This window comes from Marmota flaviventris, chromosome 13 (assembly GCF_047511675.1).
Source record: "Marmota flaviventris isolate mMarFla1 chromosome 13, mMarFla1.hap1, whole genome shotgun sequence".
NCBI classification, from domain to species: Eukaryota; Metazoa; Chordata; class Mammalia; order Rodentia; family Sciuridae; genus Marmota; species Marmota flaviventris.
In genome coordinates this window covers 80851181-80875998 of record NC_092510.1, presented here as the reverse complement: position 1 = coordinate 80875998, position 24818 = coordinate 80851181, and the positions used below count along the sequence as shown (strand labels likewise).

Sequence of the window (24818 nt, the reverse complement as noted above, 5' to 3'; positions counted from 1 at the left end):
CTTTTAAAACACTTGTATATGAATAAAAGCTCACTTAATGTTCACAGCAACCCTACAAGGTAAATAATTTTATTTTTATTTAAAAATGACTCCGAGGCTCAGAAAGGTAAAGCACTTTAGCCAGGCCCACCCAGCTCATGGAGCTGATGGGGGCGGAGTTAGACCTTGAAACCGTGACCTCAGATATTCTCACAACCCATCAAGCAAGAAGACAAGGAGGCAGGCAAACAGGGTGCTGGGGGCCAGGATCTGGCGAGTGTCCCTTAGCCTCTATAGCTGTCTCTCCTTTGACCCTTCCTTATTCATTTTCCCCGGCTGCTGTGTAGAACTGAGTCCTGGACCACCTGCTCTGTTCAGTGATGCTGCTGCCCATCTGAAGAAGCTGGAGCTGGAGACGGTGAAGGCTGCTGGACCCTGGCCCACTCTGCATATCAACATTAACAAGGTGCCAGCTCCCGGGGCTCTGCATGAACATGGACTTGGTGCTCATACCAGACCTGGGCCTGTTAACGTGACCTACCTGTTAAACCACATGCCTGTGCCTGGAGGGACTTCTACCATCTTTCTTGACTTTTCAGCTCAGGCTGTCTTTTAGGAGCAAAACTTCACTTACCTTCTTGCTGGGTGAATTACAGGGCTGGGCATTGCCCAATAGATCATGTTCCCCCTGGATTGATCTTCTCCCTCTTCTTAATCTCTTGGTTTTCAACTTTTCTTCAACAATACACATGATAAATGGGTTGAATACGGGCTTACCCAGAGTTGGACAAAATCTAGAACTATTTTGCAGTGAAATACAGCATATTGAACAGCAGAGAACTCACAAGCGCAATAGCCATTTGTAGTTGCCATGATATTGGGGACAGTGGCTTGCTCTGGGTCAAGGCATATCTGGAACATCTGTGCATTACAGAGCATTGCCCTGTAGCTCAGCTATAACTTATTATAACTTCCCTTTTTTATCCTCCATTCAGAGAAATACATTAGGGGGCTGGGAGTGTAGCTCAGAGGAGAGCTCATGCTTAGCACACACAAGGCCCTGGGTTCAATCCCCAGCATCAAAAAAAAAAAAGAGAACAGGAAAGAAAGAAAGATTAGTAAGCAAGAAACCTAGGTCAAAGCGATTATCCAGGTAACTCTGACGCTGTCCCAACCTATGAACATAGCATATTATTTCACACTATGATTCTTTGTCATCAATAGAGCATTTCTTGCAATAGACCTCACTTGATAGCATGATATCACAATTGGGAACACTGGCTTGGATGGCTTTTAAAGTTTTTTTTCCCCCGACCTTAAAGATGGAGCATCTTCTGTTTGTTCTTAGATGACCCCCTGGGATTATTTAATGATGAGAAGTCATTTTCACTACTCGGTTCCAAAGTCACACCCAGAATTATCACAGGAATGTGAATGTCATCAGATTTCCAATGTGTAAACAATTTGTATCAACAATTTAAATATGCATCTGATCATTTCTTTATTCCCAGATGACATCTTCCAACAGATGGCCTATTTCCAACTATAATAATCCAAAGGCCCAATTGGCATCCATTTGTGTGTTTTGAAATATTGAACGATAAAGTGTCTTTCCACGATTCAAGCTGAACATAAAATATCAAGTATGATAATTCAGAACACAGAAAGCACAACATTCTGGGACCTTCCTCCAGACTGGACCTGTTGTTTTGTGATCTCCCATAGAAATGCCTTTTTCTGTGTGTGTGTGTGTGTGTGTGTGTATTGGGGAGTACTGGGGATTGTCCCACGGGTGCTCTACCACTGAGTTACACTCCCAGACCTTTTTATTTTGTTTTCCCCCCAGGGTCTCACTAAGTTGCCTAGGTTGGCTTTGAACTTGTGATCCTCCTGCTTTGGCCTCCTCAGTAGCTAGGATTACAGTCATGTACCACCATGCCTGGAGAGAAATGCCTTTGAAACAAACAACAAAAAAATTATATAATATTGCACAAAATTTCCAAAATTTATGTCGGCCTTTACCTGAGTCAATTCATAAAGCTGAACATTATTGCTCTTGCTTCATCCAGATGGGACAGGAATGATATGGCATGAATTTTATGTCCAAAAAAGTAATTTAGAATTCCAAAGTTCTGGGGGGAAATCGTTGCTGAATTGCTGTTCTCTTCTTATTTTAGCAGCATTTCGTTTCTTTAAGTAGGTCTTCGGTCATTACTGTCAGTATAACCACATTCCCTCAAGCAATTGTCAAAAAACCTCAGATGGGCTTAATAACTAATTTCATTCCTATATTATTCCAGAAAAATTAAACCTAATTAAAAAATTAACTCTTCACATATCAATGAAAACATCCATTTAATATGGAACAGATATCTTTACATAACAGGATTTATAAACACAAGATAAATTATCCAAAGTCTATGCTACAAATCCTACCTTTTAAAATACAAGTTATAAATAAGTTAGTGATTTGCCTAAAGGAGAAAACTTAAGTCCCTCAGGATAATGAATCTAGTCAAAAGAGCCAGTTCTTCAAGCACAACTAGATGGCTTAGGGTCATTACTGTCCTCCCACCCAAAGTAACTTTTTGTTATATTTTCTTTTCTAACCAAAGAATCTGACATGAAAGTGTCATTTGTATCTTTAAAAATTTTTTTCCTTACTTGAACATCCTGAAAATCTTGTGAATAAAGAGAATGAGACATGGGCTGGGGTTGTAGGTCAGTGGTAGAGCACTTGCCTAGCATGTGTGAGGAACTGGGTTCGATTCTCAGCACTGCAGATAGATAGACAGATAGATAGATAGATAGATAGATAGATAGATAGATAGATAAAAAATAAAGGTCCACCGACAACTGAAAGACATTTCTTAAAAAAGAGAGAGAGAGAGACTGAGTCAGAGAAGGCAAGGGGAGCAGTATGGTGGTGTGGTTAGGAGCTCTGGGCTGCGTCTACCAAAGCCACTGTTCCTGAATGCGAATGTTGGCCCTTCTGCTTATCTCCTGTGTGATCTTGGACAAGTCACTTCCCATCTCTCTGCTTTGTTTTTCTCATCTATAAAATGAGGATATTAATTCTCTAGTTTCTGTTTATATCATATAAGTCCTTCACCTTTTATAAAAGTGGGGAGGATAATACTTGTACCTACTTCCAAATGGGTGGAACAAATGAGAGGATTAAGTGAGACATGCATATGAAATTTATAGTCAACAGCTGACTCATAGTAAGCTCTCAGTAAATGTTACCCACTGGAGTTATTTTTCTTTTTATCATCACTATCATCATGTGTGTGTGTGTGTGTGTGTGTGTGTGTACATGCATGCGCTGGTGGGAAACGAACCCAGGGCTTTGCACACACTAGAGAACACTCTTCACTACTGAGCTACACCCCTAGCAACCTCATTCTCTTTTTAAATAGTACTAAGAAGGCAAAACTGAGGAGCAGATCTGGGATTTTTGCCTCTGCCTGTTCTGGCATTATGTGAAATTGCTGCTTGCTCTCACAAACGCTCCTCTGTGTGTCTGGCGGTCCCCCTGGGAACCTGTATACTATGTCCTCTTTTCTTTGTCAAGTGGTGTCCATCAGCCAATTGCCTTGTGCTGCCTCTATGGCTTTTATAATATTGCTACTAAGAGTACCAAGGTGCTCAAGAGGACTTTCAAATTAGTGACCAAATAATTTGGGGACATGAAGAACTTGAGGGCTTTAGAACATCTCCTTCTTGCCCTCGTACAGGATGGCTGACATGATATTGGTATTGCTGGATTGCCTCTGGCAATCATGTGGTTTTGAGCTTTCTTATTAAATGCATATCTCTTCTGATGATAGCTGTATATCATCATAATTGTCCTCAGTAGGTGTTTAATGGACACCTACTCTGCATCAAGCACCATATTAGTGCTGGGGTATGCAATGGCCATGATAGTACAGTTAGCAATAAGACATTATTTCCCAAAAGTGGTGTGTGTACCATTAAAGATGAGTTGGGATTACCCATGTGGATAAGTGCTTTTTATTTTAATTATTATGGAAATGTCATCATGTCTATAATAATACATAGAATAGTTACAAAGCCTAAGATTTCAAAGATATCATTGCTTTGAGCATAGTTCAAATATGAATATTTGTCCCAGGGTGCCCTGGGATCACAGGAATTTTAGGTACATGTTCAGTTAACACTCGGGAGATGGTAAAAAGAGTGAAGGTGGTACCAATTTCCAAGATGCTCTGCAATACTGTAACAGGGGCTGGGGGTGTAGTTGAATGGTAGAGCATGTGATTATCCCTGGGTTCAATTTCCAGCCCCCTCCAAAAAAGGAATACAGATACAAATTCCTTGTTAAGAATCACAGTTTTAGGACTGGAGATTTAGCTCAGTGGTAGGGCACTTGCTTAGTATGCACAAGGCCTTGGGTTCAGTCCCCAGCAAAACACACGTACACACACACCAGTTTTTAGCGAGATTTATTGTAAAAACATCCACAGATATTTTGCACTCTTTCCCTTGACCCTACAAGTCACAGTGTTGGCTTTCTGTGTCAGACTTGCGATTGTGGGGAGAATGAATAAAGAAGTTGAAGCCCTAGCCCGGTTCTGCCACGGGCTCTTGCCGCCTGACCCCTGATGATCCCCTTCCTCACCTTCTCAGGCCTCACTCCCAGCTCCTGATGTGTCTTCTCCCTCCCTCATAAGAGGATGAGTGAACCTGGGGCACAGATGCATGGAGCTGGTGGCACATTTGCCCGGATACTTGGATCTGTATTCTGTGCAGTCGCAGCCATTGGGAAAGTTAACGTGCATGTTTTGTTTTGTTTTCTGCTTACAATCCATCGTCTGGATTTTGATTTGTTTCAGGCCGAGGAAAAGAAGGTCTCTGAGAAGACTCTTCAGACACCCCTGTTGCCCTCGCCCGTGGCAGATCACGTGAAGTGCAACATTCTGAAAGCGCAGCTGGAGAACGCTTCCCGGGTGAGTGCCCAGGTATGCGGAGCCTGGCTCCCTTGCGTTCAGGTTACGGACTTCCTCCACGCCATCGGGAGGGACCCAGGCACCACGTCAGTCGGGGTCCAGACTGGAGATAGGAATCATGCCTTGGTAGGTGAACTGAAACTTTAGTAGCAAGAATTCTTAACTGATATCCAGTTATTAATTAGGTATGTGTGAGTCCTCAGGAGAGCTGGCCCAGCCCCATGGATTCAGCAGGTCAGGGTCGGGCTGAGGAATAGGCATTTCCAACCAGCTCCTGGGGCCACACTCGGAGTCACACTATTCTCAGGAACTAGAAAGAGAAACTGCAAGGAAGCACTTTCCAGCTCCATGGCCCAGGGACACTCAGATGAAATTTGGATTTCTTAGTAAGGGTCCCAGCAGCCAGTTCTGGTGTCTCTGAGCTGGAGTAAGAAACCCATGTGGCCTGGAGGAACTGCCACTGCCCAGGTGAAGCAGCCAGGATGGGGTGACTCAAGGAAGCTAGAAACAAACAGAAAAGAGCAAGTTCTGCCCCACTAGCGCCCCCTATTGACATGTCCTATCCTGAAGCCAGCTGGGAAAGCAGTTACTGAATTTGCTGGTTCTGCCTCAGGTCCACCAAGTAGAGGTGCGGAGGACAAGCTGGAGATGAGAGACGACAGTTCCATAACTCTCATTACCCACCACTAGCACCCCTAACAGATCTCACTGGTTATATGCAGTGATCACCACACTCCCTGTGACCCTAAATGCAGCCTCAGGATTATCTTCTATACAAAAGGTCTTCCAAGGAGATACCAGTCAACAAGGTTGTCACTCAAGTAGAAATCCATTTGTCATCCCTGCCCTGGAACCAGTATATGAAAAGCTACAGTTGTCCGTGAGCTCACTCATGAACTTAATATTTATGCCTGTGTTGCTGAGGACAAAGCAATATTTAGTAATCTCTTATATTATTATTCCCATTTATTTAGCAATCTGAGTAATTTAGATCCTTCCAGAACATACCATGAAAACCCAGAAAGGGCTTATAGAATTTCTTCTTATTTGGGAACTGTGATCCAAACAGGAAGCAGTAAGGTAGAGAATATAAGTTTCAAAGTCAGGTGGCCTGGGTTCGAATCAGTCTACCATGTTTCAGCAGCATCACCTTAAACTTGTTCATTAATCTGAGCCTCGGTTTTTCTCAGGTGTAAAATGAGGAAAATGGTATCTAACCACCTTAGGTTACTGTGAAGACTGAATGAGACCATCTGTGTAAAGTACCCAGTACCCAACACAATGCCTTGCCCTACCATTGTGTGGATATTGACAATAATTACTACAGATCGGGCGTGATGAAGTTGTCAGGGGCTCTGATTGTAGGTAACAGTGGTAGCACTTTTTATAGGATGACCATGTTGACCTTCTTCTCATTGCATGTTAGATATTAAAGTTATAGTCACACATTACCTTTGTCTTAATCCAGCTATCTTCATCATTTTAGAGTATGCCATTTTTATACTGTCGTGGAACAAATAATACTGACATATTCCAAGTTTACAAAGCTGCTTTGATCCACTCTAGAAAGCTCTATCATGTGCCCAGTGGCCCCATTCTGCTCACACCATGTTTCTGCACCAGTGAGGAAGTACAGTGTGTTGTAAACTTTTCATTCTGCAAAATATAGAAAAATATGAGAAACAAATATGAAGAAAAGAGAGTGCCCTAGCCAAACAGACAGGGTGGAAGGGCAGGAAAGGAGGAAAGGAGGAGAGAGTGAGATGAGAACTCAGTAATTTCAGAGCAGCGTTCCCCAAGATGTTAAAAGGTGCACCAGCCCTCCAGGAGGCTTCCTGATTGTTCTGGAAATTCTGCTCACTAAATCCCCTGAAACAGTCCCAATGCACACATCTTCTAATAGGTTCTGAGAAGTCCTGCGGCAAAGAAACCTGTTTTAGTTTCCTTCACACCTGATTGGTCTCAGAACACTTTGTGAAACAGTTCCCACTATTATCATAGAACAGGAGATGCTGCTGAGTGTTCACGGGAAAACAGGGACCTGCCTTAAGAACCCCTGGCTTAGAGTGTCCCGAGGGGCTGTGGGGAAAGGGTTGTGCATCCCCCCAGAGAGTTAGGTCTGAATTCCCTCTTGGCCTCCATGTAGAGCAAGGGTGTAAGGAAAAGAATCGAGTTCCAACAGGGAGCCAGGGCTGGATGTGTTTGGCACCCATGCAGGCCAACCGGGCAGTGCCCTCTGAGCCAGGGTCCGAGCAGTACCACTCACTGTATGCTTAGAACAGAGGCCCAGCTCTGTGTGCTGTGACAAGCATGAGGGCTGTGTCTGTCATCGAGTACTGTGCGTTCTGCTGGCCTGGCAGGCTGAGTGGGTGTCCCTTCCTCCCCTGTCATTCTTTGGAACTCACCAGAGGGAAGAAGACAAGGCTTCTGTCAAAATCAAATGATGTAATTCCTCCCAGGCTTGTTCCACTGATGTGAAAGAACAGATTCCAGATCCCTTTGTAAACTGTAAGGCTGTGTGAGCATACAGCTGGTAATTATTCCCGATCTAAACTGTGAGGTGAGCCAGTTGTGGGTTTGGCTTTTCCCACACCATCCCTTTCTCATTCAAGCATGAGCTGGCACGTAGCAGGTGTTCAATAAAAGTAGGAATACAATAATTGATTGCATTTGAATAATTATGTCTTAATCCCCATGGAGGAGAATGACTCAAGAAAACACATTTCTGTAAACTTACATAAATACCATAACAAGGTTTGCTATTGACTGAATACATGATGAATTCGCTCTTTGGTCCACCTTTACATTTCTATAATCCTTAGATTGTGGAAGACTTGAAAACATTTTTGCATGCCAAGAGATTCAGTTTGGACTAACCCATTTTGTCTTACAGATTGGAAAAGAGGAATCGACATTTGTAAATATCAATAAGAAATCCAGTCTTCAGGACACTAATGTAAGGTCTGTTGCTTCTTGTTCGAATGGGGAGATGACACTCGGTGTAGCCAACATTATCTTCAAAACATTGCTGACATGTTATGTCATGCTATGAATTAGCTGATAATTTCCATCAGAGAGGGAAAATGAAACTAAGGGAATGTGAACCTCAAAGACCCACCTCAAACAACTGCTGCTGAGTCTCAGAATTAATATCACTACCTGCTATACCAACAAAGAATTTTAGACACTTGGGTTGTCTCATAACATAGAGTTATGACCTTGTCATGTGCCCAGATCAGTAGCAACCTATGGATCGTGGCAGCTTCATTACCAGCCTGTTGTCTACTAACATCTGTAGGGGCTCCCTAGGGTAGAGTTTCCCCCCAAAATGTCCAAGGACAACTCCATCGTCTCTTGTTAAAGGCACAGACTTTTGAGTCCAACTCCAGGGCCTTCAGATCCTATTGGGGGGGGGGGGTGGGATGCTGATGGGGACAGAGTCAGCAATTTAACAAACAGCTCAGGTGTATAGAACTACTCGCTTGATGCCCAAAGTAAAAGTTAATATTCCGGGGCTGGGGTAGTTGCTCAGTGGTAGAACGCTTGCCTAGCAGGTGTGAGGCACTGGGTTCAATTCTCAGCACCACATATAAATAAATAAAATAAAGGTCCATTGACAACAAAAAATATATATATATATATATTTTTTTAAATTTAACATTCTGGGCTGGGGTTGTGGCTCAGTGGTAGAGCGCTAGCCCAGCATGCATGGGACACTGGTTTCGATCCCCAGCACCACATAAAAAAACTAAATAAACCAAATAAAGGTATTGAGTCCATCTTAAACTAAAAATATATATTTTTTAAAAAGTTAACATTCCTTTTTATCACCTTATGATTTCCAACCTATGTTCTTGGTATAAATCTGTCTTCCACCAGAGACGCCTTACCCTCTGGACATTCCAAAAATTCAGTTCATCTCTTTCCACCCTCCTCCATCATCCTCCACCTGTTTTCCCATCTTGATGACTTTCCCTTCTCCTTACCCTGGCCTGAAAACCTCCTGCCTCATCCCCTCACCTAGTTGGCCACCACATCCTATCAATGTGGCTTTCCTACTACCGCCACATCCATCCTTTCCTCTCCAGAATCATAATCCCTGCTAACTCCCAGGCCTCGTTACTGCCCATCCTGGGTACTATCCCAACAGTACTCTAAGATGCCCTGGCCTCCCTTCTCCAATGTCCCCTTCTGAGCACCTTTCCAAATTGCACCTGACTATGCCACTCCCCTTCTTAAAGCCTTTAGAGACTGCCATTGCCTTCAGAGTAAACACCTCAGACTTGGGCCCCTGGTGACATGGCCCCCTGTCATCCCTTACTTTGTCACTGGGACCTCCCTTGTCAGCATTTCCAGTGCCCTACATTCAGCCAGGTCTCCACACTGTCTCCCACCTTGCTGGTCTGGCCTCCCTGTGGTTAGGAGGAAACTTCTCTGCAAAGCTTTCACAGATATCAGCCATTCTACCCAAGCAGAGGTCTGAGCTCCTACAAGGCTAAAATCTTCCAAGGTCCATGTTCAGCTTCCTCTGAGCTCCCAGCCTGAGAAGCCACTGACTTCAGGTCCTCATTTGCTCATTCCTGTAGTTACTCAGCAAACATTTATTAGGCACCAGCCACATACTGATCACAAATAATTAGGCATTGGATAGAAGAAAACACAGAGGCTCAGAAATGTTAATTGACTTGTTGGGGTCCCTTGCTGAAGGTCTCAATTTGTTTAGATGCTCCTTTGGTGCTAGAAAGTCATTAGTGATTCAGTCGGGTGTGATGGCGCATGCCTGTCATCCCAGGGGCTCTGGAGGCTGAGGCAGGAGGATCATGAGTTCAAAGCCAGCCTCAGCAAAGGCGAGGTGTTAAGCAACCCAGTGAGACCCTGTCTCTAAATAAAATACAAAATAGGGCTGGGGATGTGTCTCAGTAGTCAAGATCCCCTGAGTTCAATCCTTGGTGCCTTCCCCTGTCCCCAAAAGAAAGTCATTACTGACTTTTAATAAATGAATTTAGTGGAACTGAGGATGGATGTGTGGCTCAGAGGCAGAGCACTTGCCTCCCACATGTAAGTCACTGAGTTTGATCCTCAGCACCACATAAAAATAAATAAACAAAATAAATATATTTTAAAAAATGAATTTAGTCATGATCACTTCAAAAATATTTAAAACTTTTCCTTAAAAATCACTGTTTTGAGTAGGGCCTACCACCTGTCAGGCATAAATGACTGAGGAAAGATAAAGTTAAACTTAAGTTTTAATATTTTCATATGTACATAGAATTAAAATGTTTTAGAGTAAATGCTAGTGGGCTTCTGGTTATGCATTTTTCACATAAAGTATACTACTCAGCTTTATTTTCTTGAAATGTGTTCTGTGCTATGTTTAAAATACATAGCTAGCAGATTAAAAGTAAAACTTTTAAGGAAGTCAAACTGAGTTTAGTTTATCCATTTTACCTGTTTATGAATCAAACATTCATATTGTGGGGTGGCTATGTGGGACACGGAAATTTTATTTGGTTCCCCAATTATATTTAGTTCCTTGCTTGCTATATTTTCTTCCCCATTATTTTTGCTTGTTGGTTGGTTGTTTGGGGTTTTCTGTTTTCAGTTGCAGTTATTAAATCAGTAGAACAGAAAGGCAAAAATAAATGGATTTCTGGACTACCAGTGTTATTAAGGTATGAATTCACTGAGAAAGCAGTCTGTTTGGCTAAAACGAGACCATAAACCTTTTTTATTGGTGGTATTCTCTTTTTTGGTATGTCTCTAGAAGTCCTATCCCTATACGTGTGGAAACTGCCCAGCCAGCTGTGGAAAAACCGGAAATCAAGCCTCCCCGAGTGAGGAAGTTAACAAGACAATATAGTTTGTGAGTTCTGTATTGCAAGTTTTTCAGTTATAACCGCACTGATGCTAAACGTATTGGTTATAAATGTTTCTTAACCCTTCATACCATTCCCAGAGAGAGAGAGAGCCATTCTCCAAATTCTGTTTATTTCCAACTTGGGTCATAATGGGACCAGAACTTTCCCCCTGAAAACATACATGTATAATCATTATTGATTTCTGTATAACCAAACTACTCCCAAACAATCCTCAGTTATTGCCTCCCAGTTGCGGGGGGCTGGAGTCCAGGCTTGGCTTCCTTGGCTCCTCCTCTGTGTCAGGATCTCTCACAAGACTGTGTTCAAGGTGTGAGTGAGGGCTGTGGTCTCATCCGAAGGCCCCTTCCCATAGTTCCTGGTACCCAAGGGCATTGGGCCAAGGTTATCTCAGTTGTAGTCACCCAGAGAGGGTGCTAGCAAGGCGAAGGTCACAGTCTTGTAACCTAATCACAGAAATGACAACTTATCACTTTGCCACATTCTATTCATGAGAAGCAAGTCACTAGGTGCAGCTCATACTCAAGAGGAGGCATATATGGGAGCCTGAATACCAGGACAGGGATCCCTGGAGGCCATAGCAAAAGCTGCCTCCCATGACCTGATAGTAAAGGGTAGCAAGGTCTGTCAGCAGAGCCAGAGCTAAGCACTGAGCTCTCTGTGAGACCAGTGGAAGGAGCCACATTCCACCAGGGCCCACCCACTTCTTTTCAGCTCAGTTTAACATAGGTCTCTTGGCTACAGTGTGCACTGGATTGTTCTAGGGATGGTCAAGGGAAGAGCAAAGTGTCTTTGACAATTCCCATCCAAAGAGTCACCGTGTATTGGTGGCAAAGGCCGAGTGTCAAATCCAAAATGGAGTTACAATCCAAAAAAGACAGAAAGGTGTTGCAGTAAAGGTGGTGGTTGATAAGTCATAGTGGTCGTCCCAATGGTAGTTCCCTTTTCTTGACCTTGGCTTTGGGCCGGGCAGTGCGCCTGGGCATGATTTGGTCAGAGAGCTGCAGGGATATCTCCAGATGCAATGGAAAGCATAGGGGCTCTGGGGCTGAAAGGTCTTCTTTCTGTTGGAGCCCTGGCTGGTTTACAGCTATAAGCTCTTGGAAAATTTATTTTTGAGCTATTATTTCTGCATCTGCAGGATGGTTGTGCTAATGTCTACCTCAGGGATTTTGTGGGGGTTAGCATAGGTAAAGGCGATAGTAAGGGGCCAGGCCACCGAAGGGCTCTCTTTCCTTTTTTCCCCTGGAAACTTCTGAGAAAAAGTCCAAGTTTGTGGGTCTCCAGAGTGTGAAGTGTAGGGCATGGAGGTGGCCCCAGATGCAATCCTCAAACAGCTGTCTCAGTGCTATCATTTGCATCTTGTGAAAAGAGGAAAAGGCATGCTGCGGGAGGGGGATTAGTACGGACACATCCTACCTCATTAGCTTTAATAGAAACTTCCGGATAATATAGCAACTGCATTTCCTAGGAAAACCAAAATGAATAGGGTTCAAATAATTAACAGTCCTAATGATCTCCGGGGAACAAATTAAACCGTTAAAAGTCTGCTTCCCCAAGGATAAGGCTGGCGGGATTTGCCTTTCCTTTTACATTTTGAAACTCGAAATGTCATTATCACCCATTTGGGATATGTAATCATGTTTGAAATAATGACTGACTGCTAGATGGCCCGGAAGGAAAGAAAATTTCACTCACTCACCAAATTGGCTCTTTGAAGAAAACCCTTTTCAAATCTGTAACTTAAAAGCATGTTTATTAAACTGCCCCCAAATATTCTGTTTTGAAAAATCAAAGAATGGCAGCATTTCCCCATTAGTAGAAAATAGCAAATGTAATGGATGGGATTTTTTTTCCAATGTTACCTTTCTTCCCCCCAAAATAGTTCTTCAATCTCCAACAGTGGTTACTGCTCATTTGCTCATCTGTTTAACTCCTAGAGGTTGATAAAGTTGAAAGGCATGCGGTCAAGAAACACAGATGGAAAAACTCAGATTTTGGCTTTTCTGGAACCATTTTCTGTGTTATCCTTTTTGTGTGCAGATGTGTGTGCTATCACAGTTTTTCTGGCTCTTAGACCTGAGTTATGTGTATTCAGATGTTAGCTGCTTTACCAAGGCCATCGTAACATTCAGGTGCTCTGAAGGAGTTTTTTTTTTTTTAGCCACTGCTTTTAAGGATATAAACAAAAACCTCAGCCATGTACTTTCCTGGAAATATGACAAGAAATAAAAGTGTTGGCTGCTGTGTGCAGAGAAAAAGGGGAGTGGAGGAGCTCGGCAGAGGTCAAGGCATATAGAAGTGTCATCTTTATACTTATAGCTAGTAGGTTTTAGAAAATGGCTAGCAAAGCAGGCAAGGTGGTACACACCTGTGGCCTCAGCTACTCAGGAGGCTGAGGCAGGAGGATCTCTTGAACCCAGAAGTTCCTGACCAGCCATGGGCTGGGAAGAAAATGGTGAGCTGTTTTATCTTTTTCCAGGAATATAACTTTGCTACTTATTTGAACACAGTGAAAAAAGTCTTTAAATATTCAATAAATGACACATGGAAGTTCAAAGAGAAAAGTAACCAATTCCCCAGAACCATGACATCAAAAATACCAAGTAGGGAGTGAGGATATAGCTCAGTGGCAGAAATCCCTCTTAGCATGGGTTCATTCCCAGCACCACACACAAAAAAAATGTATATATATATATATATATATATATATATATATATATATATATATATATATATATGTATATATGTATATATATGTATATATGTATATATGTGTATATATATATATGTATATATGTATATATATATATACAGGTGTTCACAGCAGATGATTATTACTTTAGACATGCTTCTGTGCATATTTTGTTAAAATATAAAAAAAAATAATTTCAAAACAAAGCTCTACACATAAAATTTTATTTATTAAAATGTTATTTTGTGGCATTGGGGTTGTGGCTCAGTGGTAGAGCACTCACCCAGCACATGTGAAGCACTGGGTTCGATCCTCAGCACCACATAAAAAAATAAAAAATAAAGGTATTGTGTCCATCTACAGCTAAAAAATAAAGTATTAAAAAATGTAGTTTTCTGAATTTAACATTACTGAATTTTAGATATATTTCTTTGTCATAAGATCTAAGTTACGACAAAAGATTATAAAATCCCATGAAAAATTTGGAGCTTTTCAAGTTTAGACAGTATTATTCGACTTCCTGCTGTGAAAGATGAGCTGTTTTCTGAAATGGCTTTTTATGTAAAAATAAATAATAAATAGGCTCTTAAGAATACAGTTCTTTTAAATGAAGTAAAAGAAAAAAAATTACCCCACTCCTCCACTTAACTAGCCAGATTACCACATTTTTTTTTAAATGAGGTAAAAAAAATTTAACTCAACTCCTCCACGTACCCAGGTTTGTGACTTTGATCACATGAAATCACATCTGATTCTCTGAAAAATTGGAGATCAAATCACAAGGTTTTTGAGAAAATTTAATGGGCACATGCCCGAATAACTTACATGACCTGCTTTATCTGTGTGGTTGCAAATATGTGATATCTTATTAATTTTTCCACAAACTTGTTCAAACCTTCCACCTCCCCTTTTTAGTAATGAATCTTAAATCCTCCTTGAGAGTCTTTTCCAAACACAGACTGATCTAAAATCCCCCAGGGCCAATCCACACTGCAGCTGTGATCTGGGGCCATGTTCCCCATGAGGCCCACTGCCCAGGGACCATCAGGAGGGACCAGGCACAGGCCTCATTTGTGCCCATCAGCCATCTTTTATCTTTACTCTTGAGCTCAGCTATCGTTTTGAAAACTCAACCCCTGTGCCAGGATGGCTTCAGGGGGTGCTCCAGTAGAGACAGTGTGCCGGGGGTCCCCAAGGCCATCCTCAAGGATGATGACTCACTAGAAGGACTCACAGAACTAAGAAAAGCAGTCACACTCACGGTTACCATGTGTAACAGTGAAGGAAACCAATTAATCTCAACAAGAGAAAAAGCCCAGAGGTGGAGTCCAGGAAAATACTCCCATTGCCCTCTCTCTGTGGAGTCACATGGGCAGGGATTCATTCTCCCAGAAATAACATGCAACAATATATGGGGAGTATTACCAACCAGGGAAGCTCACTTATGCAATGAAAAGTGGTTTTTATTAGGGGTCAATCACGTAGGCATGGAGCGCCCATATGACTGACCTTAGCTTATTAAGATCAGACCACCCCCACGCCTGCCTCAGATCAGACTGATACAGCGTAGTCCTAAAACCCCAGGTATACAAATCCAGGTGTTTCACCATATAGCACATTGAGAACATAAACTCTGACATGGCCCAAGCTGTTGGGTACACAGACTCTCCCCAGGCAGGATACCCCAGGGCCCAGAGGATGTCTCCCAGGAGCTGGTCTGTGCCCGTGGTTCCTCTGGAATGTAGGGAGTTTGAGCATCTCAGTCCTTCTGAGTTAACTCTACTGCACAGGCAGGAAGCCGGCAGGTTAGCAGCTGGGAGACTTGTCTTAATTTCTAAAAGTTGGAGAAGATATTGTCCACGCTAAGAATGGGGAATCAATGGCACTGCTCCAGTGCCATGCCAGGGTGACCAGGTCAGAAGGGGCTACCAGGCTTGGCGTATGCTGTGGGACATCAAAGCTTCTTTCCAAATCCAAGCCTGGAGATAAGCTGCAGTGCCAGGCCAGACTTCCCCTCCATTGTGGTGGCTTCCTGTCAAGTCCTTTCCTTCCCAGGTCACCTCCTCCTCACAGAGAGGTTCTAAGACCAAAGCTACTTGGCCCCCAAACAAACACTCCTCCCCTGTAACCAGCTTGTCGCACCCAACAGACAGTTCGTACCTAACAAGGCCACAAAAGAGGCTATTATGTCTTTGGCTCAAAGCCATAGGTTTCTATGAACCTTGTATACACCTGCCTAAAGGCCACCTCTCCAAATAATAGCCTTTGCTGTGGTGGTTCCTCAAGAAGCTAAGCAAAGAAGTAGCATAGGACCCGGCAACTCTTCTCCCTAGATGAAATTCCAATCCAAAAGAATTGCAAACAAGGAGCCAAGCAGGTATTTGCACACTCGTGTTCATAGCAGTGTTAGTTGCAGAGCTAGAAGATGAAGGAACGCAAGTGTCCATCAACAGATGAATGGACAAGAATATGTGGTACACCCACCCAGTGGATTCTTCACCATAGAAGAATGACATCTTGATAAATGCTACAACATGATTGTACCTTGAAAACACCATAGTGAATGTGACAAACCAGACCCAGAAGGACAGAAGTGGTTCGATTTTGCTTCCACAGGTGCCTAGAGTAGTCAAATTCATTGAGACACACAGAGGAATAGGTGCTTCCAGAAGCTGTGGGGAGGCAGCCACAGAAAGCTATGTTCAGTAACAATACAGAGTTTCTTTGGGGTGGATGCAAAGATTTGGGGGAAAGGTAGTAGTGATGGCTACACAACATGGTAAATGTATTTAGTGCTACTGAACTGTAATGTTACAAGGACTTAAAATGATAATAGCACTTTATATGTATTTCACACAATTTAAAAAAAAAAAATTCCTGGTGAGTGACAGAAAATCCAGCTCAAATTTGCTTTGGTATATAAAAAAGTCAGTGTCTCTGACTCTGTCCGCTGGATGTCAGGTGGACGCGTATTGAGGGAGCCCCCGCCCAGGCCTCCCTGCAGCCCGTGTGTTATTGTAATGAGCAGAGCTTCATGTGCTTTTAGTAACCGCAGTGATGAAGACGACCTCCCTCCAGACCTGGCCGAGGCGGTGGGAGTCACCACAGCCCCAGCCACAGACTCCACCACAGCTGCCACACAAGCCTCAGTGCCACTGGTGTCCCCCAAGCTCCAGAAAGTCAGCTCACCTCACAAGTCAGAAGGCAAGAGCCTGCTGTCTCCAGCGGCCAAGGTATGGCAGAAGTACTAAGGGTCAACCGCTATGTGCTGGGCAGGCAGGGTCCTTTGAGTGAGTGGCATTCTGTGTGTGCACTTAAATTTTGCATGATGCTTTTTGTGTATTCAGATTTGAAAATGTCAAGACATGTTTTCATGTACCCTGTCCCCGAAATATGAGCCAGCCATTTGTGGGAGACATGCTCTGATCTAAAGCCACACACACTGTACTTTAAGAGCAATTTAAATGAATTCTTGGGGGCAATTTTTGTTTAGAATATCATTTTACATAAGCTATCACTCTACTGTAATGACAGCAAGAGAGAAACATCCCCCCCCCCACTCCATGATGGACAACTTGAAGGAATAAAAACAGACTTATCTCCATCCCATTCCTTTTACAAAATAAACCATGTTAAAAATTTGAAGATGGGAAATATTACTCTTTATCAGTTTGAAATTTCAGAAAATCGCCAGAGATGGGAATGGAAAGTAACAAAAAATGTCTCTTACCTGAGACATTTCCCTTGATTTTCTCTGAGTGACCTTTAGCAATTGGTCACTCTTGGGCAATTGGTCCAAACACAGACAAACCTATTGCTGTCCAAGTGGCTGCTGAGTCAAAGGTTGTTTTGGTCCGTGCACCTGCACAAGGAAAGGTGTGCACGCAGGACAATTGTCCTGAAGGCAAGACCAGAGCTCTGATCAGTTCCCAGGTGCTCCATTCACAGGCCTTGTGACTGCTCACTTCCAAAGCTGTTTTTCCTCCAAGACTCAGTTGCCTCCACCTAAGATGAGAAGGTCTGCTCCTTCGCCCAGCCCAGGGGCTGGCATCCGGTCTCTGAACTGGATGCCTGAGGCTTCTGCAGTTTCCAGGGTCACAGTTCTTGGCAGTATCTATATAGCAATAGTCCAAGCCCATATCCCGCATGCCCAAGGCTGGTCTTTCCCTGGTCCTTTCCCCAGGAGTCTGGACCAGACACAGGAATGTGGCTGACACCCGCAGCCAGTGACTGGCTGAGACTGAGGTTCTCTGCATTTCTGCAGATCACCTCCTGGCATCCTAAGTTGGGTTTCTCTTCACAGCAGAGAGTCCTCTTATAACTTGGTCTCAAGTGTGGACACAGGCTCCCATCACAGATCCTCCAGCTGGTTAAACCCAGGCAGAAATATTTACAAACAGAAGGGAGTGGTGCTGGGGAGGCAGGGAAAGCAGGCGACATCCTTCCAAAGGCCTCAGGGCTCCCTCTCCTGGCCATCTCTCCCCTTAGGGCCCTGCTCATATCAGGTCGATGGCTCCTTGTTTTTCCTCCCCTCGAAAGGGCCTCGGGATCACCCATGCAGCTAAGACCCCAGAGCAGGAGGGACAAAATGTTTTCCAAAACCAAGGAGCATAATGTTCAGAGGTGCCACCCCCACCCACACCATGAGCATCTTACCCTTTTTTTTCCTGCAGATCAGTTTAGCTCCTAAAGGCCAATTGATCCTCCCCTGCAGGACAGCCCGCTCTCTCGGTATACATTCAAAGGACTCTTTAAAGCCTTTTCCCGAAAGACCAATCAAAGAACACTCAGAAAACTTAAGAAAAGTTGTTTTCAGCTCTAAAAAGGACACTTCCCCACCCCGTGCCCTACTTCTATCTATAAAGATTCCAGAAAAAAATATTGGGGTTCAGTCTCAACATTTTGTGCACTGATGAGCAAGGGAGATGTGGGGGGTGGGCATCCTGATGAGCTCAGTGTTAGCAAGTGGGTAGAGGGGAAGTGGACCACCATCTTTCTGGTGCATTTACTGCCAATCCAGAGGCATCGCTAACAGGGGATATCTTTACCTTTGCAGAGCCCCTCTGACCGGGGAGGGACCTTTACCTTGGAGCCTGGAGATCTCCTGATGGATTTCACAGAAGCAACTCCTCTGGTAAACTTCCTATTTTTCTAAAACAAGAAAAGCCACAGCCCCTAGCAACATCTTGGCAGAGGTCTGGGTGGAGAGTGCTTCTAGGAGGGCCCTTCCTCTTATCTAGGAGGCACAGGGAGTACCTCCTGGGGTGGAGATTCAGGCACCTTGGGTCCCACACCTCTCAGTCCTGGAGGAAGGGCTGCCCCTCTGGGGGTGGGGGTGGGGGCGCCCACCCTCGCCTGTCTGCTGCTCACAGGGCTTCTCCGTGCTTGGGTCTTGGCTTTGTGGCTTCCTGGGCTGTGCCCTGCATGCCCACCCATCTCTTGCTCTTGCTTCCACCAATCTGTCTGGTCTAAAACAGTGGCTCGAGCCTGAACCCTGGCTTTCCAGGCCCCTTGTGCCTCTGACTATCATCCATCTTCTGCATTCAGGTCTCCCCTTGTGGGTAGTGGCCCTTATGAGAGTCTTTCTGGTGAGAAACCCTTTTTAAAGGACAGAGCACTGAAGCAGAAATCACACAGCCAGGTCCTGTGTGCAGTCTGTACTCCCCCTTTGAAAAGCCTTGTCACTGGACAATCACTGCTCCATCTTCTATGAGATAAAGGATGCCATTGTTTGTCACAGGAGAGTTATAAGAATTTTATGAGCGCACACGCACATGCATGTGTGTCCTATGAGAACAGAAAGTGCCATAAAGATGTGCAAGGTATTATTACAGGGAAACTTGCTTATATCTTTGGCTGGGCTCAGTGCGGTACCCAAGTGTACTGGAGCATAAATCACAGTCCACCTTGTATTAAGCTTAAGTCACCACTTTGAGCTATAAGCCAAAATGTGAGCAAGTCAAGACCTATCTCCTAGGAGTTTGCTGCTTGCCTGTCCATGTGCTGGGCTGTGGGAATGGAGAGGACAGCTAGAGGTGGAGGGGATGTCAGGTTGATAAAGGCCATGAGCAATGTGAGAAGATGCTCAGGTAGAGACCAGAAGCTGGAGTCATTCAGGACCCACTTGCTAGAGGAGGATTGAGGTATTTAGGAGAGATTTCTGGAAGGTTTTCCAGAGAGGACACATGGGACCCACCACTGCTGACCAGCTGGCATAAGGAGATCATTGACACAATTGCCTGTCTCATCGGGACAGTTGATGCAGTCTGAGAGCTTTGGATAAACAGCTGACAAGTGACAATGGGTGACCCCTGCTCTGGTCAGTCCAGAGTTAGACCCTTCCTGTGTCAAAGTCGCAGAATGATTCACAGCCTCCTTGTTAGACAGATTGCCAAGACTGTGGGAGGACCCCTTCCTCTTCCCTCTGCCTTTCAGAGGTGGTGACCCAGAAGCAGAGGCCCTTTCGGCACCACTTCATCACCCTTATGAACTGCCACTTCTGTGGGACCTAATATTTAACTGTACCTGGAGGCAATGGGAAAGGGAGGCTCACGGAGCCTGGGTTTTAGAGTATGAATAGGAGTTTGCCTGGTGAAGAAAATGAACCCAGACATTCTAGGTAGAAAATACAGCATGATCAAAGTACTGAGAATTTAATAAAGGGTCTGGTGGATCTTAGAAAAAGGGTCAGTTTATAAAAATAATACACAGTGGGCTTTCCAGGAGTGGTAGGATTCCTTTGGAGACTTGTACTGGGAATGCAGCTGGTAGATTTCATTACCTGTGGAATTAAATTATCTGTTTTCGTTTGGATGTTACACACTGAGATGAGGAAGAAAGCAGCATGTGGCAGGAACTCAGGGATCTGCTGACCCAAAGTCAGTGACAGTCCTGCCTCTGCTGGCGCCCCCTGCAGCACCAGGAAGCTCACTCCTCTCCTTGGGAAGCCCCGCCTATATGTTGAGCAACTCTGACTAGCTCTCAATTAGGGTTCAGCGTGCTGCACTGCCCAGGCCTGGACAGGGGACATCCTTGTACCACACTGAGACACAGCTGCCCACTGAGGTCTGCAGTGAATATGTGTGCTCAGGACGGGTGCCTTTTGTCTTGGGGCACGAGCAGCCCACAATGCCTGGCATTTTGGCAAGAGCCCACTCTGCTATGGGCTTTCCTTGGTGCCCGGCTCTGACTGCACTTTGCTCAAAATGAATCCTGTTCCCATGAGGGTCAGTGGATCCTAGAGAGGAGGAGGGGAATGTGGGCAATCTCCTACTCCTTTTGGCTGATCCCCTCCCCTCCATCCCCTCCTCTCAGCATCTCAGAAATACAAAGCCAGCCCTCTCACCTTGCCAAGGGGAGAGCAGACTCAGGGCTAGGGGCATCACAAGCACCAGTGCACCTGTAGCCATGTTCACCATCTCCAGGTCAGCATCCTGCACCTGATGGGGGAGGCTGCAGAGGGGCTTCTTAATCCACCACAGGAAGGAGCTGGGACCAGAGGGAAGTAGTGTATGCCTGACTAGTAGCCAGGACTTCCTTGAGCTCTTGCATCTGACCTGTCAGTGGGAGTGGTGCCTTGGGACCATCTCTTCCCTTTCCTCCCCTACAAATGGGGAAGCCAGGCAGGGCTGGGGATACAGCTCAGTTGGTAGAGTATTTGGTTCACATGCACAAGGCCTGGGTTCAATCCCCAGAACCCCCCCGCCCCCCCCCACACACACACACAGAAAAAGGTGGGGAAGCCAAGGTCCAGAGAAGACCAGACACTTGTAGCAGATCACACAGCTTGTCTGTGTCAGGGTCAGCACTGGAACCCAGGCCCTGGGCTGCTGTTTCAGCACATTTCCCAGTGGCAGATGGTCTGAGCCAGGATGTGTCTCTCTTTCCCCATTATCCAGTCAGATTCCCTGGCCCCATCCCTATCCTCCACAGCCCAGGCTTTGGGAAAATTCTGGGACCATCTCCAAGTTGTCAGCCCAGGTTTGGTCCCCAGAGTTGCTAAGTAGGGCGTGGGGATGGGAGGTACCCGGTACCTTGGTCTGACTCAGCCTGGACGAGGGGTGGTTCTGCCAGCTCTGTGCCCTTGGCCTCTGGCCTTGTCTCTGGGTTCTCCTTAAGCATTTCCTTGGGAAGAGGAAGCAGCACTTTATGGGGCAAGAGTGTCAAACTCCCCAGGTGATGCCCATCCCTCGTGAATATTTTCCTGGGCAGTCACTTCCCGAGCTCTAGCCCTCTCCCTCCTCTAGCTGAGATTCCTGAAGTCCTCATAATCCTTGAGCCAGCACTGGAAGGACAGGGAACTGGAGAGATTGGAACCGTACCAAATGTTCCTGCCTTTATTCAGGTATGTTCCACTGAGGCACCTGAAATCAGGTCTGATCTCTTTGGAGTGGTTTTTAGAGAAGCCCAGTCCAAAGAGACAAGAGTAACAAGAAGGCCCAATCTTGAACTGTCATCTCTCAAAACATATTCAAGAAGATTAGATGAACTCCCCTGCACCATACGATAAAGCTCTTTGCCTCCTCTTTCATTCTCTTGCCTCCTGCCCTGCTCCAAGGACTTGGGTTCTGGAACTCTCCACAGAAGTGCTCCTTCCAACTTCACTCTTAAAGCATCTCCCCCTCCTTTTCCCAAAACTTTTCTAATCCCCGAATCTTGTGTTATGTAGCTCAGTTTAGCCATCCAAAGCCAGACACCCTTTGCAGCTTGATGCCTGCCGTCTCCAGCTCCGGCCTCAGAGTTCATGATCACAAAGAGTTCCTGTCTGGGACAGAGGGGTAGGGCGCGAGGGTGGAAAGGAAGAGGACAGTGACAGCACAGCACCTATCACTGGAATTCTCTCGGGTTGTGAGAGAGTACTGCAGGGGGGTGTTGGTGTCAATTGAGTCACTTGACTCTGGGGATGCAGAGCCGGCCCTCCTCCACCCTCAGGTACCACAAACCAAGCACAGCTATACCTCTGCGTTCTCGGGTCTCTGCACTTGGTAAACCATTCACCTGACTCTAGGGCAGAACTGGTGAGAACCCAGTCCCTTCTGGCACATGGCATGTTAGTGAAGAGCACAGATGTCAGACAGTACATTGGCCTGGCCAAGGGAGGGAGGCTGTACAGGGCCCATGGACAGCCCAGGGCTGTGGGTCAGAAGTGGATTCCCATCTGGCTCCACAGCTCAGTGTTTATTTTGAATCTCATTCTTCCACGAGGGCCATAGCTTGATCTCGAACCAAATCAGGGTGCCCCTCTGTAGCTCTGTGGGTTCATCTGTGCTCCCTAGTACACAGGTGGAAAGAAACCAATTATTCCATAGTGCCAGTGTTCACTGATACATCTGGGACACTCTGCTTCTTTTGTGGTCCTTTTGGGTAAGTAGAGATCGCTCGCCTTCTGGGAGGTATCAGTCCCTACATACTGGGCACCAAGCTGTCCTGGGGTCTGAGTGGCTCTCCCTGAGCAGGGCCGCTGGTCCTGGATTGCTCTTTAATCCCTGTTTGCAGCCACAGCCATGGAGAAAGGCCCAGGGCCACTGGCTCAAGACTCACCAGTGTCCCCCCTCCTCCCTTTGCTTGACTCTTCTCCCCTGTCCTCAAACCAGCAGGTCTCTTTTCTTATCTAGATGATGAAGAAGCACATTTTCATCAGTCTATGCCAAGAATCTTTCTGTTCCCCCCAGAGTCAGACTTTGAAACTCAAAAGTCAAGTAGTTAGAGAAGAATGCAGCTGCCCGCATGTAGGAAAGCCCCAAGGCTTTGGTGGGGGGAGGCAGATAAAATGGCATTTCAAAAAGTATCCCATTACACGCCTTATCTTATTTCCTTTCCGTTTACTAAGAGCCAAGGGGTGGATTTAGTAAGAGTCCAGGGATGCTCTTTTGCTGAAATCCATTCAGGTGCATATTTAGAAAGGCCAGAAACGCTTGTCTAATGATCAACATTTACGACGAAAGCAAAGCCTTAAGTCATTCATTTTAATCTTCAGATTAAAGACATTTTGGCCTCTAGGAAACTCAGCCATATTTCTTGGTCTCTTATGCCAACTTTTATTTTCTTTAGAAAATACACACTGAATTCTTGCTGGTGTCAGCAGAAGCAAAAGCCCAGTGGCCAAAGGCCCCAGGTGCAGCTGGTTCTGGCTGGAGCATCAGTGTACTGGGACAGCACTAGGAACTGATCCTGGAGGGCTGGCAGGGGGCAGCTTCATGCAGGCCTCAAACACCATCAGGTGGGATTTATCCAGAGGAACAGAGAGTGGGAGGATTTCAGTAAATCCTTCTGGTAAAACTTGACTACAGGTGCCTTATATGAATTCACTTACTACTGGAAAAAAAAAAGGATTTCAAAACGATCAACATAGAATCTAGAACCCAGGACATTGCATATACAATGTATGCATCTCCCAAATGTGGAGAGTAGAACAAGTCTGTTGCGAAGAGCACTGAGTGACCGTGGTTGTAAAAGCCCTTTGGAAATTATCCAGCATTGCACCATTGTCAAGAGGACAGAGTTAGATCAATTTGGAGAAGGAAAAGAGGCCTGCAATTTTCTTGATCATTTTTCAATGAAACTTGTCCAGAAGCTGTATTTTATTCCTCGTGGCAGGATGATACCAACTATTTCGGGAACCTCTCTTGAACTCAACATGTATGTATTTATTCTCTGGAGCAAACAGTCCCTCCCTGAAACCCAAAGTCACCCTGTCAGTAGCCTCTGCTCCTACACGGAGCATCATCTGTTCACTGTTCTCATCCTTCACGGTATGAGCTGTTGGACCTCTGCTGGGCGCATGGCACTCATCAGGGACAGGGTGGGGAAGTTGGCATCCCACAGGGTGTGGCACTTTTCTCACAACGCTTGGTGTCTTTCAGCTTAGCAGCAAGTACCAATGCCAGTATGAGACACCAAGGTCTGGGCTCCTGGGCGTGGGAGGGGGGTTGAGGTCATTCTGTTTTTGCAAACCCAGAGCCGTGACAGATGAAGTCCTAAACTCGGTGTTCCTCCCCTCATGTGTCTCTTTCCCAGTGCTCTCTGCTGGACATCTATATATACACCACAGCACATGCCCTTCTTTGGCAGAAACCTGGCGATGGGGTGTTGGGGGGGCAGGCATGGAAGGCAAATGCTCTCGAGCGTGTGGCCAGTCTGCATATGGCTCCCGTGGCTGGCATTGTTAATTCATGGTGGCTCTTTCTGGCCTGGTCTGGGCAGTGCTTCAAAACCCTAACGGTGTGCCAGGGTGCAGCTGCCAATCCTGCGCGTTGGCACAGGTGACGGTCCCTCCCTGCCAGCCCCGGGAAGGGG

The 24818-nt window shown here is 45.3% G+C and overlaps 1 protein-coding gene and 1 long non-coding RNA gene across 3 annotated transcripts in view; one reads left to right on the top strand and one right to left on the bottom strand.

The window, feature by feature from the left end:
• Window positions 1-24818, top strand: part of Epb41l4b (erythrocyte membrane protein band 4.1 like 4B) — a 131482-nt gene that overhangs the window by 96704 nt on the left and 9960 nt on the right. Inside the window, exons 17-22 of one of the 2 annotated variants that reach the window (XM_027943050.3) lie at window positions 327-445; window positions 4836-4961; window positions 7843-7910; window positions 10717-10815; window positions 16579-16756; window positions 18580-18657. In XM_027943050.3, the coding sequence (XP_027798851.2) occupies window positions 327-445; window positions 4836-4961; window positions 7843-7910; window positions 10717-10815; window positions 16579-16756; window positions 18580-18657 (668 nt within the window). Of the gene's footprint in view, window positions 1-326; window positions 446-4835; window positions 4962-7842; window positions 7911-10716; window positions 10816-16569; window positions 16757-18579; window positions 18658-24818 lie in introns of both variants that reach the window. The other variant, XM_071600825.1, reaches the window with a different exon arrangement.
• Window positions 10950-18675, bottom strand: LOC139701619 (uncharacterized). Its single transcript, XR_011704146.1, has 3 exons — window positions 18603-18675; window positions 17254-18281; window positions 10950-11274 (listed from the first exon to the last, which is right to left on the bottom strand). It is a non-coding gene; the product is annotated as an uncharacterized lncRNA (long non-coding RNA).